General features: G+C 44.3%; 1 protein-coding gene across 2 annotated transcripts in view; it reads left to right on the forward strand.

The window, feature by feature from the left end:
* The first annotated feature begins 892 nt into the window (after window positions 1–892).
* The window catches only part of LOC144481817 (ceramide synthase 6-like), a 97,304-nt gene continuing 77,241 nt past the window's right edge, over window positions 893–20,955 (forward strand). The window contains exon 1 of one of the 2 annotated variants that reach the window (XM_078200969.1): window positions 893–1,127. In XM_078200969.1, the coding sequence (XP_078057095.1) occupies window positions 958–1,127 (170 nt within the window). In that variant the 5' untranslated portion in view covers window positions 893–957. The remainder of the gene's footprint in view (window positions 1,128–20,955) is intronic. The other variant, XM_078200970.1, reaches the window with a different exon arrangement.

Here is a 20,955-nt window from a genome sequence, read left to right on the forward strand (position 1 = left end):
ATTCTACACCCTATTTATCCTTTCCTTCTCCCTTATCTATTCTATGTATGATATGCTTTGTCTGTTTCCCAATACATGTGACAAATCAATCAATAGAGTATTTTACAGACACGAACGCTTCATGAATTGTCAATGGTGTACTGTTTAATTTGGTACATGGTTTGACCTCTTTTTAGGAAGTTTATTTATTAGTCACAAGTAAGGCTTACATTAACACTGCAATGAAGTTACTGTGAAATTCCCCTAGTCGCCACATTCCGGCACCTGTTTGGGTCGATGCACCTAACCAGCACACCTTTGGACTGTGGGAGGAAACGGAGCACCCAGAGGAAACACACGGGGAGAACGTGCAAACTCCACACAGACAGTGACCCAAGCCGAGAATCGAACCTGGGACCCTGGCGCTGTGAGGCAGTAGTACTGTGCCACCGTGCAGCCCATTGTAAGAGAGGGAAAAATCTCACATTTTTCTGAACATTTCACAGCTGCCCACCTCAAAAATCAGTTAACTCAGTAACTTCCAACATCCCCTTCCAAGCTACACTTCTGAGTACAGTGTAGCTTGCCATGTTAACAGATAGATTCAATTGGTGGCTGAGTTAATAGGGTTGTGCAGGTTTGAATAATGTATGCCAGACACAGTTGCCAGGGCAGCCTCGAGAACGCTCTTGTCTCGACGGCTTATTGATGGCTGATGTTTTAAAGTGTGGCTGGGACTGTTCGAGGTGCCTGAATAATGCCTTATTAGAGTATACATTGTGTCCAGATGCAGGCAGCTTCATTTCCAGCGCCTCTGAGTACTTTTCCTCGGATGACGTTAAGAAAAAAGGGCAGTGCCCTGTCTCGGTGACGTCAGTCCCTGGTTATTAGGCAGTTCAGCGCCGCCCCGCCTGAGAGAAACGGAGTGCGAGAAGGAGAAGAAGAAGAGGAGGCTAAACCCGCTTCGTCCACTCAAACATGGCCGGCTTCTCCGCCTGGTTCTGGAACGAGAGATTCTGGCTCCCTCACAACGTCACTTGGGCCGACCTGAAGAACACGGACGACGCCGAGTACCCGCAAGCCGGCGACTTGCTCTTCGCCTTCCCGCTGGCGTTCGGCATCTTTCTCATCCGCCTGGCGTTCGAGAGGTGAGGGAAAAGAGGAGGGGGAGGGAGGAATGGTGGTTGGGGGGGAGGGAGATGGCGCCCGTGACTGACAGGGGCGCCTTTGGGTCAAGCGCACGCTGCTCGAGCCGTCCTGCGGTCCCCGCCCCTTTTGTGGGGCGGGGGAGTCGTTGATTGGCTTGTCTGGGGTCCCTGGTTGTCAGCCGCGCGCTGTTCTGGCGTTCCCATTCGCCCCCTTGGGCTGTCAATCATTAAAGGGGGCTCTGTCAGTGAGGAGTGGGCGGGCTCGAGGAGGAAGTGTGTCTGCAAAGTGCTGTGATTCTTGAAGCAGGATTCTTTCCAACAATCTGCAGCCAAATGTGCTTTTTTTGGCAAATGCTTGTCCAACAGGCCAAAAGTTCAGGCAGTCGTTCCAATGTCAACTTTTATTTCAAAATGGATTAATTAATCTGAATAATATTTTAGAACAGGTAGTATGGCATCTGTCTGGAAATAATTCTCTTTTTTGGGGCCACCCACCTTCCTGCTCTCAGAGCTTTTATGTTCACCGGTGCGAGAGGATGGCCTGGAGTGATGTGGCCTCTAATCCCTGACTAACGTTAAGAACATGCTGTGCAATTGCTGACAAAGCCATTGTCTTGGTGGTCTGCAGGACAGGATGTTGGTCGGCTGTACACCAGTGCTTGTGCATTTTGCTTTCCTCAGCAAGTGCCAGTTACATTGAAGGTATGCGGATTATGAGAGGCCTGTGGTACCTTTGCTGCCATCTGGTATCCACTTGCATCTAAATGCACAGGAGTCAGATTACGTTCCTGTTTAGTTATCAAATGCGATCTCCAACCAGCTTTGATTTCAGAGTGATGGGGAGACTGGCATGTGGAGGTCTTTGGTTTCTATTTGAGTGTCGTGCTCATGAAGCCTCTTTGAATACTGGAATGTTTCGTAAGTTTTCTGTTTAAGCAACAGCATGTCACAATAGTAAATGTGGGGTGATGTGATTTGGAAGGTCTACTGTAGAAGGAAACTATACAGTAAATGGCAGAGCTCTTAGAAATATTCGCATACAGAGGGATCTAGACATGCAGATCCACAGTTCCCTGTAGGTGACAACTCAGGTGGTCAAGAAGGCATATGGCATGCTGGCCTTCATCGGTCGGGGTGTTGAGTATAGGAATTGGAAAATCATGTTGCAGCTGTATAAGACTTTGGTTAGGCTGCATTTGGAGTATTGTGTACAATTCTGGTCGCCAAACTACCGGAAGGATGTTGATACATTGGCAAGGGTGCAGAAGAGATTTACCAGGATGTCGCCTGGTTTGGAGGATATAAACTATGAAGAAAGGTTGAACAAACTTGGATTGTTTTCATTAGAGTGTTGGAGGATGAGGGGGGACCTGATAGAGGTTTACAAGATTATGACAGGCTTGGATAGGGTGGATAGAGTCTTTTTCCCAGGGTCGAAGGGTCAATTACTAGGGGGCAAAGATTGAAAGTGAGGGGGGGGAAGTTTAAAAGAGATGTAAGGGGCAAGTTTTTCACAGAGTGGTGAATGCCTGGAACGCGCTGCTGGAGGAGGTGGTGGAAGCAGATTCTATAGTAACCTTCAAGAGGCATCTGGATAGATACATGAATAGAGTGATATGGACCAGGTAGAAGCAAGAAAATATTAGATTAGAGCGGCATCTGTGTTAGCACAGACTCTCTCTCTCTCGCTCTCTCTTTCCCCCCCGCCCCCCAAACCACCACCACCACCACCAAAACCTTGTTATTCCCATTACATCCAACCGTTTCCTAGGTGGCTCAGTGGGAAAGTGAATTGCGTGTTGTGGTACTGAGCCATGTACAATGGAAGGCTGTAGGTTGGATCCCTAGTTTGTGCAAAGTTACCAAGGCACTGTGGTGAGGGCTACAGTTGGCTTTATTGTCCCCAGGCTAGGGAGAATAAAACGAGGAAAATGGTCAACTCTTGATCACTTTTCAGAGAGCTCGACCACAAAATGCATGTTTGGCAAGCACAGGATTGGGCTTTTGATGTACCCACAATTGGCACGGCTTGTCAATATTTACAATCTAGGCAAGCACCTAATATCATAGAATGGGTTGACTCCTTCAACAGAGCAAAGTGAAAGGGTGTAAGTTTTTTTTAAGAGGGTGTGATTTGAGTGTTTGTCTAGCTATATAATGGGTAGGAACCTAGACTTGGGGGCACAATCAATGTCTAAATGCGTCTAGACTGACTTCTATTTATAAAGTAAGCATATCCCCAGATACACAATTCATTCAATTTGGTAGTGTCCATGTTGGCTTGCCGTAATTGGAATACAGGCAGTGTACTGAAGCAGTTCTCTGATGATCAGAACTCTCCAGCTTTAGGATGTTGGAGCTCCCGTTTTAGAGGAGTTTAGGTCCCATCTGTGACTGATGTTGAGATTCTCTCTTTTTTTCCGAGGGGAGGGGAAGGTGGCCGAGAGAGAATTCTACTCATTCTTGTCTGTCTTCATCAAATAGGGAACGAGAGAATGACTACCAACCTACTAACCTTGCAAAATGCACCTTCTGTTGACAATGGAGTGACCACTGTATGTAGAATGTGGGTGTTGAGATCGGTTTGGGGGGGGGGGGTCTAAAAATGGCGAACTGTAAGCCAAGTGGTTCCATGGTGGTGCAAGCTGTATGTTGGCGAATATTCTTACCTGTGAAGGCATTGCAGCTGAGTCAGCTCCACTCGTTCTGACTCCCATAGATGCACTTTTGAGCAATGGGTCATCAGAATGAAGGGGAATCCTGGCTGGGTTTCCCCACCTTCCTTCCTCACCCAGGTATGGGGAGGGAAATTGCCTTGCCCACACCATCTTGCTAGCTGAGATAAAATGACAACATAGACCAGTGGTTGAGCCTTGAATCTTCCTGCACTTGTGTTACACCAGACACTATTTACCAACCCAGTGTTTCCGGTTTTGAATCTTAGTGACTTTGAATTACTGGCTGTTTATGCAGGGAACTGTAACTTCTTTGTCAGAAGGTTGCAAGTTGAATAGCCTGATCAGCACTCGGAAATGAAATCTTGTGTTCCATCGGAGTGGCTGATAAGGTTCTCTCATTTTCAGGAACATGTTTTTCCAGGACTGAAATATGTCTTTTTTCCAGGAGCCTGTACAAGATTTTATTTTGTGTTGGGCATGTGCGAATGGAACACTACCCATGTTGTCAGCCTGCCATCAAACTTGTTTTGAGCTACCCACCCCTTCCTTTTTTATTTCATCCCTTCAATGTCAGCGTTTGACTGAATTTATGTATTGCTTTAAGAATAAACCTAATTGAGCAGTCTGTAATATTTCCTCGTTCCAGCTGCCAATGTTCACAGTGCAAAAAGTCAATCTGTCGTTTTCTTGCTGGCTCTCTTTCCATCTGGCTGAAACTGTTGTTCTCGGCCCTTGTGAAATCATGGCGGTTGCTTGTACACTTCACTTTGAAATAGCCAGTTGACGTGGGTTGTGTAAAGCTTTCCGCAGTGGCCTTTCATGCAGTGACCTGATGTTTCATCTAGCTGCTTGAGTGACTGCTGACCAAACTCTTCAGCACGGATTCGAATGTTAGGCAGTCCCAGAGTTTCTGGCTGATTGGGGAGCGTGGAATAGTTTGAGTTCTGGATGAAGCGGTTGAGTCATCTCCAGTTTGAAATGAGTCATGAATTTGTTTTGGAAATGATACTGAATTGTCCATTTCACCAAGCACCCAAATTACATCTCTCCATTTTTTTTCCCCTCCCTTCCCAATTGGTCTCGGTTTTAACCTGCCTGTTTGCTTTTCCCAGGTGATTGATCGTATGGTTCTGGCTGGGGTGGAGAGTGTATGTGGCACAGACTGGATGGACTGGAGCTGTCTGTCATTCCTTGTCAATTGAACCAGTACAAAACTGAGAGCAAGAGGCAAAACGGCAATTTATTTTTGGTTGTCGTCAGATGAGCGTAAATGGAAACATTTAATTTTTATTTGTTAAGCAGTAACTGCAAGACTGGGTGTGGGGAGTTGAGACTCGGGGTTGATGTGCTCTGGAGTAACAAAAGGTGCCAGAGTTCAGATGAAAGGTCATCGACCTGAAACATTAACTCTGTTTCTCTCTCCACAGATGCTGCCTGACCTGCTGCTTATTTCCAGCACTTTCTGTTATTGCTAGAGAAATAACTAATTGCTGTCCCCAACGTTCTCCATTTAAAATGATGTATGAGCTGTGCATGCATTGTAAACAAGATACGTGCAATAATAAATGTGCCATATTGTCACCATAAAAGGAGAGAGTAACAACCGAATAGCCTTGTGATTATAGCACAATAACAAGAGTGCTTTATACTATCAAAGGAGATAATGTGGAATATGTTACATTCATTTTAAGTCCTTGAACTGTAACTGGCAGTACAGAAGGGTTGGGTTATAATTTTCATATCTTGAAGAACTGCAAGTACAGAGGTCAACCAATCTCAAACACTGCTGTGTTGAACAAGTAAATATTTAGTGATCTATGAACATCAAACGATTAGCTTGTATTGGAGTATGCTTTAGCGAGCAATACAGTGCAAGGGTTGAAGCCTTGTTGAGGTGCACCCCCATAGTAGGATGTGGGTGTTGTATTTAAGGCTTTTCCCCTTATCCATTAGGGTGCGACTGTATACTTGAGTTCTGAGGTAAACTCTTGTGTCACATTCATCACACATCAGCACAAGCCAGCATTTTGTCCAATTCTTGCTGCACTTGGGCATGGGCTCCTTTTTATTATCTGAGGAAACAGTTGGAGATCTCTCCATCTGTCAATAATAGAACATAGAACATTACAGCGCAGTACAGGCCCTTCGGCCCTCGATGTTGCGCCGATCTGTGAAACCAATCTAAAGCCCATCTAACCTACACTATTCCAATATCATCCATATGTTTATTCAATGACCCTTTAAATGCCCTTAATGTTGGCGAGTCCACTACTGCTGCAGGCAGGGCATTCCACGCCCTTACTACTCTCTGAGTAAAGAACCTACCTCTAACATCTGTCCGATATCTATCACCCCTCAATTTAAAGCTATGTCCCCTCGTGCTAGCCATCACCATCCAAGGAAAAAGGCTCTCGCTGTCCACCCTATCTAATCCTCTGATCATCTTGTGTGCCTCTATTAAGTCACCTCTTAACCTTCTCTTTAACGAAAACAGCCTCAAGTCCCTCAGCCTTTCCTCCATAAGACCTTCCCACCATACCAGGCAACATCCTGGTAAATCTCCTCTGCACCGTTTCCAATGCTTCCACATCCTTCCTATAATGCGGTGACCAGAACTGTACGCAATACTCCAAATGCGGCCGCACCAGAGTTTTGTACAGCTGCAACATAACCTCATGGCTCTGAAACTCAATCCCTCTACCAATAAAAGCTAACACACCGTACGCCTTCTTAACAACCCTATCAACCTGGGTGCCAACTTTCAGGGATCTATGCACATGGACACCAAGATCTCTCTGCTCATCCACACTACCAAGTATCTTACCATTAGCCCAGTACTCTGTATTCCTGTTACTCCTTCCAAAGTGAATCACCTCACACTTTTCCGCATTAAACTCCATTTGCCACCTTTCAGCCCAGCTCTGCAGCTTATCTATGTCCCTCTGTAACCTGCAACATCCTTCCGCACTGTCCACAACTCCACCGACTTTAGTGTCATCCACAAATTTACTAACCCATCCTTCTATGCCCTCATCCAGGTCATTTATAAAAATGACAAACAGCAGTGGCTCCAAAACAGATCCTTGCGGTACACCCTAGTAACTGAACTCCAGGATGGACATTTCCCATCAACCACCACCCTCTGTCTTTTTACAGCTAGCCAATTCCTGATCCAAACCGCTAAATCACCCTCAATCCCATGCGTCCATATTTTCTGCAATAGCTCACCATGGGGAACTTTATCAAATACTTTACTGAAATCCATATACACCACATCAATGGTATGCAACCCCCCAAATTTTAGCCAAAAAAACTTGAGGTAGCAGAACCAACTATTATCCTTTGACAGCACAAATACAGACTGGATAGGATTTCGATTATATGCATCAAGGTCTATAGATGCCGAGAATGTCAATTTTAAAATCTAAAGTTGTGGATCCAATGAGTATCATAATTAAGTTCAATTTTCTAGCATTTCATCAACATCAATGACTTTGAACATAAAAGTGCATCAACTGATCCTACTTTACTGCATCTGTATGAATAACACCACCTAGTTAAATATCAAGAATTACAATAGGTTGTTGGGGAGAAGTTCTAAACCATTTAAATCATTACAGATACTGTATTTGCAGTATTGGTTGCTTTCAAATAGTACTTGGATGTCCCAAGTTCACCTCTGATTTAGCAAGGTTAGATTTATAGTGCACATTCAATGTATATTTGGGGTGTTAATATGTAGCTTAGCCTGTACACGTGGCAAGGTGCAATAGCATGCAAGCCACAGTCCACAAATGTTATCTTTGTTCTTCGTTTGCTGCCTTCTCGTTCCAGCTCAATCAAACTCTTGTGTTTTATCCGCACTTGTTCTATGTTGCTTTCAATCTATCACTTCTCTGGGACCTAACCTTTTTAGAAAGCGGTATAATGCACCTTGCAAGCCTGCTTCAACCGGATGGAATGCTTCACCTGTATTAACCTCCTGACTTCTACTTTTAACCAATGATCTTAGTTTTGAAAGATGTGGGAGCCAGACACTAGGATAAAGTACAGGTTGTTCTTCTCTACAGACTGGGAGTAGAGGGTGAGTGGTTATGAGCTGGCTGGCAGGGGACAAGCAACTGAATGGAAGAACTAATTTTAGGGTTGGAGGATTGAGACAGGAGAGATTTGCACAAGTGATGCCTGGAAAGGGGGGGGGGGGGGGCGTAGTGAAGTGAGTAATAGCAAGTCACTAGTCAGAGATAGAAATGAATATGTCCTTGGACTTTTGGACCCTGGAAGAAAAATTTAGGAGCTCCTCGCATTTGGTGTTTTGAAGTGTGGATGGATGACCTGATTGTGGAGAACAGGAGTTATTCCTGCTTTCCAGAATATCCTTGGATCAGGAATATCAAAAGTGTGAAGTTCTGCACTTGCAATGTGCTGTGCTTGCTAAATAAGAATTCCCTTGAATATAGTGGATGAACTTGTCTTTCTCCAATAGTGCCCTCAAAAAAACATTAGTTCAAAACTTTACCTTGCTTTGTTCTAATATATGTATAATTAAAAAAAATACTTTTGCTGCTTTAGACATGTTTTTCTTTCCCCCTGGGGTTTTGTGTGCACGATGACTGCAAATCAGCACGTGCTTTGAATGTCGGTCTTGCTGTTGACCCTTAAAAGGAAAATAAGTTCTCTTCTTATAAATGGAGAGCTTTTTCACTGGATGGATTGCCTGCACGCAGCCACAGTGATACATGGTGAGAACTATTGTTGTCCTGCCCTGGTGATGATTCCTTCATGCTGTTGGAAAGATGGTTTTGGACAGCCCAGTTATTTGACGATGAGGTTAACAGTTGGGTGGGAGTGGCTCTGAGCTTCATGAAGCCTTCTGCCTTTGGATGAAGTAAGGTCACAGGAGTCTGCTACTGATCACCACATCCAACCCAGTGTGCCTTCATACTGACCACCACTGGAGGAAATTCTCTCTCCTCTGTCATCATCCAGTATGGTGATTAATCCTGGCTTCTTGTAGATTGCAGCAGAGCACGCCAGGAGCAGCACCAGGCATACTTGGAATGAGATCTGAATCTATTGAAATGATTGCTCGAGGCGACCTGCATGCTAAACACTGAAAGCAGCAGGCTTGAGTTCTCCATAACAAACTGACCAGAACATGGTTCTGTGGTCCTACCACATCCAGATGAGGAATTTGTGGTGGAGAACCTGGCAACTGGCAGGAAAGATGGAGCTCCACAAACATTCCCATTGTGGTGAATCCCAGCACCGGAGTGAAAGAGAGGTATCTGAAGTGTTCAGGCAAAACTGCCAACTGAATCAATTTATTTGGCCTCCTTGTAATATTTATTGTAGCAGATATCACATGCCCAACCAATTTGGCTCATTCCATGTGATATAAGAAACGGTTGAGTGCACTGGACTCACAGGCTGTGGGTCCTGATGATACCCTGGCTGTTATGCAGTAATTTGTGTCAGAGCTAGCCGTGCAGCTGTGGCACTGCCATCTAGTTGGCAATGTGTAATTTTGCCCAGGTGTGCTCTATCCACAACAAGTTGGATTAAAAACCTAGCTACTTATTCCTCACAATGATTGGAGTTGTGACAGAAGTAGTCATTGATGTCATTGTGTACTCACCAATAACTTACTTTGTTCCGTTAGAATTCAAAATCTTTTAACCTTTTTGTTTATTTACGATTAAAGGCTGCAATGACGTACGCTGTTAGAATTTACCTACCCATCTTCTGTGCAGTTACATGATTCCTGAACTACTTTGAAAACAGATTAAATGTTGCGTAAATATTTTTTGCCAAAGCCTAATTATGGGTTGTTGACTTTGTTTACCTGAAAAACTTGGTTTTTGGTCTGAATGGATGAACATTTGATGTTCAAAAGATAATTGTGGGCAGCTGTTTGATTTCTGGTGGAAAACATTGGAATAAAGCACAGTGTAAGCAAGTGGCTCTCCGGTGTAATCCCATTGCAGCAGGATCTGAGCCTGTAACAATCCACTGTGCTCAAACCTGGACACGAAGGTAACAGCCCAAAATAGGGACAGCTGCCACGTTGCTATGTTGGCTGTTAAAAGATGCCATGATGCTGTCTGGAAGAACAACAGTGGAGGTTCAGCCTGATGTCCAGCCAATGTTTGTCTTGTTTACCTGGATGTTATTTCATTGCAGTTTCATGCTGTGTGCAAATTGGCAACTACATTTCCTACATTACAACAGTGACCACACTTTACAAGCGCTTTGGGATGTCCTGAGATTGTCAAAGGTGATAGTAAATATTTGTTGAATTGGAAGCCATTTTGTGTGTTGGCACAGTGTTTGAAGTGTTTTGTTTTGTCAAATATTGCTAAAATATGATTTGTTTCCACTTCATTTATTCACTTTAAGCTGTGCTCTTGGGTCCAGACTATCTCAACCCCTTTTTTAAATGTTATTGGCCCAGGATTTGCTGGAATGGGCATCTTGCAGTGTGCCATGTTAGTTTTTTCCTCTCCCTTTCAGCACAAATATTTATTGTAGCAACTTGCTGGAAGCTGATAATGGGGTTGCCTTAGATGGAAATGGGGTGAATCAGATACCAAAGGAAAGGATGGATTAAAAGAGGAGAGACAAAAGAACGATCAATTTGACCATCTGCAAGAATGAGAATCTACTGTTTCAAATGTCCCCCCATCCTGGGAGGGGAGTTTGAATAACTTTACAAGGCTGTAAATCTTGCCATTAAAAGAATATCAGCCCTAACTTTCTGGGGTGTGTTTGATTTGCTTTAACAAAGAACAATACAGCACAGGAACAGGCCCTTCGGCCCTCCAAGTCCGTGCCGCTCCCTGGTCCAAACTAGACCATTCTTTTGTATCCCTCCATTCCCACTCCGTTCATGTGGCTATCTAGATAAGTCTTAAACGTTCCCAGTGTGTCTGCCTCCACCACCTTGCCTGGCAGCGCATTCCAGGCCCCCACCACCCTCTGTGTAAAATATGTCCTTCTGATATCTGTGTTTAAGCCCCCCTCCCCCCCCCCCCCCCCTTCACCTTGAACCTATGACCCCTCGTGAACGTCACCACCGACCTGGGGAAAAGCTTCCCACCGTTCACCCTATCTATGCCTTTCATAATTTTATACATCTCTATTAAGTCTCCCCTCATCCTCCGTCTTTCCAGGGAGAACAACCCCAGTCTACCCAATCTCTCCTCATAACTAAGCCCCTCCATACCAGGCAACATCCTGGTAAACCTCCTCTGTACTCTCTCTCCAAAGCCTCCACAACACAAGTGTAATAATTTCTTAACTCCCCATGAGGCTGACAGCGAGTTGTCATTTTTGCTGGGCTAATGGTAGGCATAGTCCAGCAGTTTGGCATTCGTAACTGGTGGTGGATTGAGCCTGGATATTTTGTCGGAACAAGCTGTTTTGCTCTTTCTCCAAGCGTCGGTGTTTAGACAGTGCCTTGCTTTTTATGGCCAGTTATACCTGGCACTCTGGATTGCATTATACAATGCTTGGATGTTATTCAACATGACCTGACCCTCCTGATTGTCATTCTGTGTTATGTACAAGTGGGTGGGGTGAATGCTTCAACTATTTTTGGAACAAGTTTGCTCGGCTCAAGCAGGTCCTTAATTGACGTTATTCACTCGCAATGTGTTAGGAATATGTGAATCATTATTTCTTTTAACAATTGTAAACCGTTACAGAACTGTGTGGGTCACATCAGTACCAGGCTTGATCAGCATTGACTTGCCAACAGGCCTGCACCCTCTTGTCAGTGGCACAGTGGTTAGCACTGCTGTCTAAAAGCGCCAGGGACCCAGGTTCAATTCCAGCCTCGGGTCACTTTTTTTTGTGTGGAGTTTGCACGTTCTCCCTGTATCTGTGTGGGATTCCTCTGGATGCTCTGGTTTCCTCCCACAGTCCAAAGATGTGTGGGTTAGGTGGATTGGTCATGCTAAATTGTCCCTTCGTGTCAAGGGGACAAGCTGGGATAGATTCTATGATTCTAAATGCATTGGGTTATGGGGAGACGGTCTGGGTGGGATTGTGGTCAGTGCAGACTTAATGGCCCAAATGGCCTCCTTCTGCCCCGTAAGATTCTATGATTCTCGTACAGGATAAAGGTTGTTCCCTTTGAAAGCTGGTGTTCTTGTGTGTTCTGGTGAGTACAAGACACAAACGTTTTGCTATTTCTGTTCCCCGCGCGCTCACGTTGTTTCTAACTTTTTTGAGCTGAACTTGTGCTGTGGACCAGTATGGATTCGTGCAACTGACTGAGCTTGGTTGCAGCTCTGAAAGGCCAGAATCTTTACACCGAGTCGCTTAAATTGTACAGTGGTAGCTGAAGAAATACTTTGCAACGTAAACTGCGCGCACCTTCTGCCACAGAAAACAGGAGGTGAGAAATGCTCTGTTTAAATTTTAATCTCCCCCTGTTTTTTTTAAAGATCTCCTCCCTCCTTGCTGATCGCGTTCTCATTTTTGTTTTTAAATTCCTCCATAGCCTTGCTCTTCCCTATCTCTCTCTCTTTCTAATCTCCTCCAGCCCCAAAACCCTTTGAGATCTCTGATTTACCAATTTTGGCTTATTAATTTTTAAATTGCTCTGCTATTGGCAGCCATGTCTTCAGCTGTCAAGGCCCTAGTCTCTGGAATTCCCCACCTGTGGCTCTCTCCTCCTCTTGAGATACTCAAACTTGGTCATTTGGTCTGATCTCCTGCATGTGACTCTGTCTAAGTTTGTCCAAGTACCTTGGGACAATTGATGCTGGACAAATGCAAGCTGTTTGTCATTGGTGAGTGGCTTCACCAGAAGATCTGCAAATTTGCAGTGTTTGGAGCTGGTTGAGAAATATCCAGGCTGGGATTTGACTTTAATACTGGTGCAGAGAGAGTGGCTTTCTCTCTCTCGATTTCCGCACACTTGAGCCAGTTGCCCAATGGCGCAAAGCTGCTGTCTGAGCTACCCCAGCTCTTGGTGAGGCAGCTCGGGTTATTTAGATGGCGAGGGGGACAAATGGCCTCCACGGCAGGAGGGGAAATTGTTCTCGAATCCAAGTGATTTGTTTGGTCTATGAATAATAGAATGTAGGAATATGACTCGCCTATCCTTTGAACATTCAAAAGCTGCCCACTACGCTGGCCTCTTCTTGTGCACTTCTCTTCCCATCCTACAGAGTTAACAGTTGAAGTAAATGTTGCCAGACCTTTTAGTTTTTTGCTGAGATATTGACCCTGCAGGCTGTACTCTACCAAAGAATAGAGAGCAGGACAGTAAAGGGGAGTGGGGAGGGGAAGAGGTAATCGGATTGCCCCTCCCCACATCTTGAGGTTTTGTGATTACTGTGAAATGTTGTTGTACAGAGATCTGGAAAAGGGAAACTGGTTGATCTTTGACAGTTGGATAGAAACTAGCTTTTGGTACTTGGCACACGATACTTGAAACACACTTCATTGATTTTAAAAAAAAAAATGGGATGGAGTTTTGTTCCGCTCGTTTGAGCGTGGGACTGGCTTGCTGCAGTGGATTAGTTGACTGGCCTTTTGACTTGAGGATTTGATTGAAGTCCAACTCGGACTGGGATGAAAGTCAGCTTATCTTTTACAGTTCCTGTATGAAGTGAATCCGTCTAGTGAATGTGAAGTTTTTTTTTTTGTCTGTGAACTTGGCACGGTCTCCTATCTTTACAAACCATTTCCTATCTAGCTTGTGACTTTGTGTCACTTACTGACCCTGATTGCAAGAGCAGATCCGCTCATTTTGCGCAGTTCAGTTTAATAGAAAACCAAGGGAGCCGCTGACCTTGGGTTTCCTATAACGGGTGGAAATCCTGGAATTCCAAAAAGGATTGAATTTGACAATCCTTGCCAACAACGCCCACATCCCGTGAATTAAAAAAAAAAGATAGGCCTCTTGCTTTCTGTTTTATGAAATGGGAGATGCAATTATAAAATGTGATCCCCTCTTTATTTTAAACTACTTTCTCCTCCCCACCCCGCCCCCCAAAATAAAAGTTAATTGAATTCACAGCTATAGGAGAGATACGGAGGACTGTGAACTAAACGCAAAATTAACAATTTCCACTTCCAAACAAACTTAACTATCCAAGCCCAATAACAAAACCTATCCCACCAAGATACAGTACCTATCCTTTGTACCTGCACGTTATAGAGTTGTGTCTATAAACAGCAAGAAAAAGCAAAACAAAAACCTCTGGTTAAAGTGCGATTTAACAAGCCTTTGTTTTTGTTATTTCATGGCGAGGCCAGCATTTATTGCCCATCTCTAATTGCTCTTGTGTTAAGTATCTTGCCAGGTAATTTCGGAGGTCAGTGAAGAGTTAACCACATTGCCAGAGTCACATGTAGGCCAGACCGGGTAAGGACGGCAGATTCCCTTCCCTAAAGGACATTAGTGAACCAGATGGGTTTTTCCAGTAGTTGATCGTTGTCATGGTCACCATTACTGAGACTAGATTTATTAATTGAATTTAAATTCCATCAGCTGCTGTGGTGAGCTTTGAACCCTTGTCTCCAGAGCATTATCCTGGGTCTCTGGATTACTATGCTACTGTAGAACCTTGTTGCCTCTTCTAGTTTACTACTTCCCACCCCTCCTGAGTCTTCATTTGAAGCTCAGACTAGGTATTGTTACTCCTACAGCTGTCAGTTTTTTTTCTACCTCCCAGAGCCCCTGTACATTATTGTCTGTGCATTGCTCCAATGGGCACATTGTAAGTTTGTGTAATGACTATGGGATGCTGTCTATTGATCGACTGTTACAAGTTATGCTTGCATTCCCAAAGCTATTGGGTGCAATCGCTGGAAGTGGCAGGGGATAGCAAGAATGCTGAATGGAGAATCTTGTGTTCTCGGAGGTGGGAAGGCAAAATGAAAAGGTGGGTTTTAAAGTTCTGTAGAGGGGAATAAGCCTTTATAATAACCTCCACGCAGGACAATGGGGCCCTTGTTCTGAATCATCTTCTGGTATTCAGCAGGAGAACAAATTAATGGTTAAAGACACTTGGACTAGATTGCTGATAAACCTCTTGGCCTGGAATCAAACATTGAATGTGTGATGTTTGGATACTATAGACTAAAGCCTGCTTTTCTTCCTCCCCCTTGTTTCCATTATCTGAAAATTCTACATTCTTTCCCTTTTTCTTCTCTCCTTCCCACCAAATACTGACAGATCTGCCGTAAAACCAAATCTTTCCAATTGAGATTGTAATTCATTGACCAGCTACCCCTGGTTGAGAGAACCCACATTGGCTCGCTGTAAGCCTGAGAGTTATACAAGTGACTCAATTCTGGACAAAATCCATGCAGCTGTTTAAAATGATGTTGCTTTTCTAATTCACCCTGAATTCGATCTCGTGTTGATCATCTTTGTGAGCTGTTTGATGTGAAAGCGGCGTGGATGAAAGCAATAGGCTTTATTTGCTTCATTGCAACTCTTAATAGGAGGTTCTCGTAGTGTTCCTGTGGTTCCTGGTTATAATGCAGTGGCTTTCATGTTTGAATTCTCTTCCTTTTGAAAGGTAGGACTCTGTTGTGCAGCCTTATTTCAGTTGCTCAGACCTCTGTAGCTACCACGTATGATTGTTCATCTTTTGAATGACCTTTTGCTTGGCCTAAAGAGCACTGTTACCATGACGAGAGGTTTTTCAAGAGCTTTGCACTGTTTGAATACAAAGGAGTGTGAATCATGTTGCATCATAAATGTTATCCATTTGGTTTACTTGACCTTTTTTTCCTGCAGGGGGGGAAAGAAAACCCTTCCTGATTTCAGAATTGATTGTGTAAGTTCTCCTAAAATCGCTGTTACTGAAGTTTATAATTGGGCTGTGGAAACCAGAGGAAATTCTGCGGTGGTCCCCTTTTATGCTGAATTAGCTGACCTCCACTTGGATGTATATCCATTGGCACTGTGGCAGGGGTTGTGTCAATTGAAGTTTAGTCTCGTGGAGGACCCTATTCCAAGAAATGAGTGTGCTTGGCACCTGCTCCTGTGTATTCTGAAGAGCAATTTGCCACAACATGCCAAGTTTTTTTTTGTATTGTAATTGGGCAATCATCAATCTTGGAACACCATTATCTGCAAGTTCCCCTCCAAGTGCACCATCCTGATTTGCAAATATATATCGGCCATTCCTTCACTGGCAGAGGAACTGAATAGGTACTTTGTATCAGTCTTCAGAGTGGAAGATGCCAGAACTTCGAGAGTCAGGGGGCAGAGGTCAATGTAGTGGCCATCACTAAGGAGAAGGTGCTAAGGAAGCTGAAAGGTCTGAAGGTGGATAAATCACCCGGACTAGATGGACTGCACCCCAGGAGATTGTGGAGGCATTGGTGGTGATCTGTCAGGGAAGGTCTCTAAGAACTGGGAAAAAGGCTAATGAAACACCCCTGTTTAAGAAGGGAGGGAGGCAGAAGATGGGAAATTATAGGCCAGTTAGCCTGATCTCGGTCGTGGGTAAGATCTTGCAGTCCATTATTCAGGATGAAATTGCGGAGTACTTGGAAATGCATGGTAAAATAGGGCTGAGTAAGCGCGGCTTCATCAAAGGGAGGTCATGTCTGACAAATCTGTTAGAATTCTTTTGAGGGGGTAATGAAGAAGTTAGACAAAGGAGAGCCAGTGGACGTGATTTATTTGGATTCCCAGAAAGCCTTTGACAAGGTGCTTTACAGGAGGCTGCTAAATAAGCTAAGAGGCAAGGTACTGGCATGGAAAGAGGATTGGCTGACAGACAGAAGGCAGTGGGGAAAAGGGGGTCCTTTTCAGGATGGCAACTGGTGACTAGTGGTGTTCCACAGGGGTCAGTGTTGGGACCACAACTTTTCACTATATACATTAATGATCTGGAAAATGGAACTGAGGGCATGGTTGCTAAATTTGCGGATGATACAAAGATATGTAGAGGGACAGGCAGTGTTGAGGAAGTGGGGAGGCTGCAGAATGACTTGGACAGGTTAGGAGAGTGGGCAAAGAAGTGGCAGATGGAATACAACGTGGGAGAGTGTGAGGTTTGCACTTTGGTAGGAAGAATAGAAGCTATTTTCTAAATGGGGAAAGGCTATTTTCTAAATGGGGAAAGGCTTCAGAAATCTGAAGCACAAAGGGACTTGGGAGTCCTGGTTCAGGACTCTCAAGGTTAACATGCAGGTTCAGTTGGCAGTGAGGAAGGCAAATTCAATGCTAGCATTCATTTCTAGTGGGCTAGAATACAAGGGCAGGGATGTACTGCTGAGGCTGCATGAGGCTCAGGTCAGACCCCATTTGGAATATCGTGAGCAGTTTTGGGCCCCATACCTAAGGAAGGATGTACTGGCCTTGGAGGGGGTCCAGAGGACGTTCACAAGAATGATCCCATGAATGAAAGGTTTGTCATATGAGGAGTCTGGGTCTACACTCGATGGAGTTTAGAAGGATGAACGGGGATCTAATTGAAACTTACAGGATACTGAGAGGCCTGGATGGAGAGGATGTTTCCACTAGTGGGAGAGACTAGAACCCGAGGGCACAACCTCAGAAGGGACGCTCTTTTAAAACTGAGATGAGGACTTTCTTCAGCCAGAGGGAGGCGAATCTGTGGAACTCATTGCCACAGAGGGCTATGGAGGCCAAGTCATTGAGTGTCTTTAACATAGATACGTTCTTGATCAATAAGGGGATCAAGGGTTATGGGGAGAAGGCAGGAGAATGGGGATGAGAATCATATCAACCGTGATGGAATGGCAGAGCAGACTTGATGGGCTAAATGGCCTAATTCTGCTCCTATATCTTATGGTCTTATCGTATTAAATGGCGGAGCAGGCAGAGGACAGAATGGCCTACTCCTGCTCCTTGTTTGTATACGTTTTCATGGAGTATTTGGGGATGGACAACACATGCTTGCTGTCCGAGCCAGTGACATCCATATCCGATGAAATATTCTTTTAAAAGCCCTTGAAAATCAGCATCTTAAATGGTGATACTAAAAAAACAATGGAAGATGATGGAGCATAGCAGGAACGATGTACAATACCCAATTTGAGTTGTATGTGGTATCTTTCCCGAGTATGTGATGATGCTGGGAACATTGCTCTCTGAAAGATCAAGAGGTGGAGATGAGCCCTGTGATGTTATCTTTCATCATAAACACAGTTGATCTTTGGAATAATTATGATGTTCACCTATTTCCTTGGTGCACACTGTAAAAGGTTTAAAACCTCCAAGAATGTTTTTTTCACTTAGTAATCTGGAGCCATTGAACTACAGTAAGAAGTCTCCCAACACTTCTTACTGTGTTTGCCCCAGTCCAACGCCGGCATCACTACATCATGTCTACGCCATTGAACTAAACAGTACAGACAGTGGAATTCCACCTCTTCTCACTTTGTGGTTAAGGAAAGATTTACCTTTCCATTAAAGTTGAGATTGAAATGCCTGATAACAGTGAGTTATTGAACTGCCTAGTGGAAGGAACGGTGCGTTCTCATTGTACTGCACAGCGTGTAGCGATCTCTCTTCAAAAGAGCTTCTGATGCCCACTGGGTTTTTATAGAAGATATCCCCTTTCTTTTCTACTTGAATGAGGTTGTGTCCTTGAGCCTTGAAGATTTGATGGGGTCTCAGCACAGAGTGAAGATACCGGTGATACTGAAAGGCTACTTTAACCAAATTGGCACTCGTTTCTTTGCCAGGTGTTGGGTCAGAATTTGGCACGTGGTATTTGGAGAGAAACTTGCCATCTCAGAACATGAAATCCTCAAAACAAAATGAATCAATGGATTGGGGACGTTTTGAGGGTTTAAAAAGTTGCATCTAATTTTCTTTTGCAAAAACCAATGGGAGCAGCAGTTGAGCTTTTCCCACTCTGTAAATAGCAGCACAAATTCAAACCACCATCTCCTTGTGGGGTTGAAGTGTAATTCTTTTCCTCCGTGTATTAAAGGTTGTTTTCTGATTCTGCCAATCCAATATTAAAATATCAAACATCTCTTTAAATACAGAACCCCATTTGGCACATCTGGAAAATGCACCACTGCAGGATTCCATTTAAAAGGGCAACTGTGTTTTTTATATCAGAAACATCAGCTGTTGGCTCTTCATTAAGAGTTTTAACAACACATTTCCACTCCATCTGACGAAGGAGCAGCGCTCTGAAAGCTAATGGTATTTGCTACCAAATAAACCTGTTGGACTTTAACCTGGTGTTGTTAAAACTCTTACTGTGTTCACTCCAGTCCAACGCCGGCATCTCCACATCATGGCTCTTCATTAAGACAGTGACTGTACTTCAAAAATGCTTCATTGTCTGGTGGCCGTGGAAGTGCTTTATAAATGCACGTCTTTTTATTAGAGAAACCCAGCTTGTTAACCCTGCCTATCACTGGCACCGAAGGGACCATTGCTCGAGCTCCTTTTGGGAAGGAATGATGCACGCAATGGGATTGGGAACACTGGTCAACTGGTGCTCCTTTGAGACCAGCTAAGCTGGTGTGAATCGAGGATCGAATGCAGACCTTCTGATTTATATGACTTGGTAAATTTCAGACCTCACAAATTACCTGCGGGAATAGGCCACACAGCCCCTCTAATCTGCTCCATCATTTAATAAGATCATGGGCTGTAGTTCTTCCTCAACTCCTTCCCACCTATCCCCATATCTCTGGATTTCCTTGGTATCTGAAAATCTTGCAACCTGCAGTATCCACAGTCCTCTTGGGTGGAGAGTTTCAAAGACTCACAGCCCTCTGGGCTGAAGAAATGTTTCCTGATCTCAGTCCTAATTGGCTGATCCTTTTATCCTGAGACTGTGACCCCCTAGTTCCAAATTCTCCAGCCAAGGCCCACATCTACAGAAAATGCTGGAAACTCTCAGTAGGTCTGACAGCATCTGTGGAGAGAGAACTGATCTGTTAACCGAATGCACTGCTTTTAATTTTAAAGTTACGACGTGGATCTTTTTAAAATGAGTGCATTCCTTTCATCTCCTTTCTTACTCCTGTAAGTATAATTTAAAATTTTTACCTGCACTTTTTTTTTAATGCGAGGGGAGGAATTTTCACAGCTGATGGTGTATTCAGGAATGGATTTAGCAGGCCACCTAACAACAACTACCATCGATGGAAAAGTTACCCCTACACACTCCAGGTCAAAGACGCTTTTTCCCACAATATTGTTGTAAGCGAGAGTTGGTAATAATGCAGTGAGGGCAACCAAGCATCTGGGACATGGGTAAACCGGGTGATCCAACAGGGTACCTCCCTAACCAATGAGATGTAGCGATTGGGCGAGAGGGGGTAAATTCCATGTCAAATCAGGTACAGAAAAAGAAATGAGGCGGGGAGAAATACTGACACAGGGGAAATAAAAATACATTTGAAATGTGACATTCCTGAAAAATTCTAAAGCAGCCCATTTTATTATCAGACTTGTGGATGCTCGCATCCCCATCAAGTGCCTTCCCTCCCTAACAGCACTGTACCTACACCACATGGACTGCAGCAATTCAAGAAGGTGGTTCCCCACCTTCAAGGGCAATAAATGCTGGCCTAGCCAGCGGCACTCTCATCCCATGGAAGAATTCAAGGGTGACTGGGTGTTGCTAACTAGTTTGTGGTATTCCAAGCATTAACATTTGTAAATCATCATAGAAACCCTACAGTGCAGAAGGAGGCCATTCGGCCCATTGAGTCTGCACCGACCACAATCCCACCCAGGCCCTACCCCCACATATTTACCCGCTAATCCCACTAACCTACGCATCTCAGGACTCTAAGGGGCAATTTTTAACCTGGCCAATCAACCTAACCCGCACATCTTTGGACTGTGGGAGGAAACCGGAGCACCCGGAGGAAACCCACGCAGACACGAGGAGAATGTGCAAACTCCACACAGACAGTGACCCGAGCCGGGAATCGAACCCGGGACCCTGGAGCTGTGAAGCAGCAGTGCTAACCACTGCTACCGTGCCGTGTGAAGATTATACTCTGGGCTACAAAATTATAAGTCCTGTAAAATTTCAACATATGTAACCAGAGGAAGCTTGTTTTGCAAGTTATTATCTCTTGTGAAATAGAGTTGCCCGGAGCATAGGCCTTTGGATTGTATCGTGCACCTGTAATGGAGATTTATTTATTCATTTATGGGATGTGGG

This window comes from Mustelus asterias, chromosome X (genome assembly GCF_964213995.1).
Source record: "Mustelus asterias chromosome X, sMusAst1.hap1.1, whole genome shotgun sequence".
In the NCBI taxonomy this organism is placed as follows: Eukaryota; Metazoa; Chordata; class Chondrichthyes; order Carcharhiniformes; family Triakidae; genus Mustelus; species Mustelus asterias.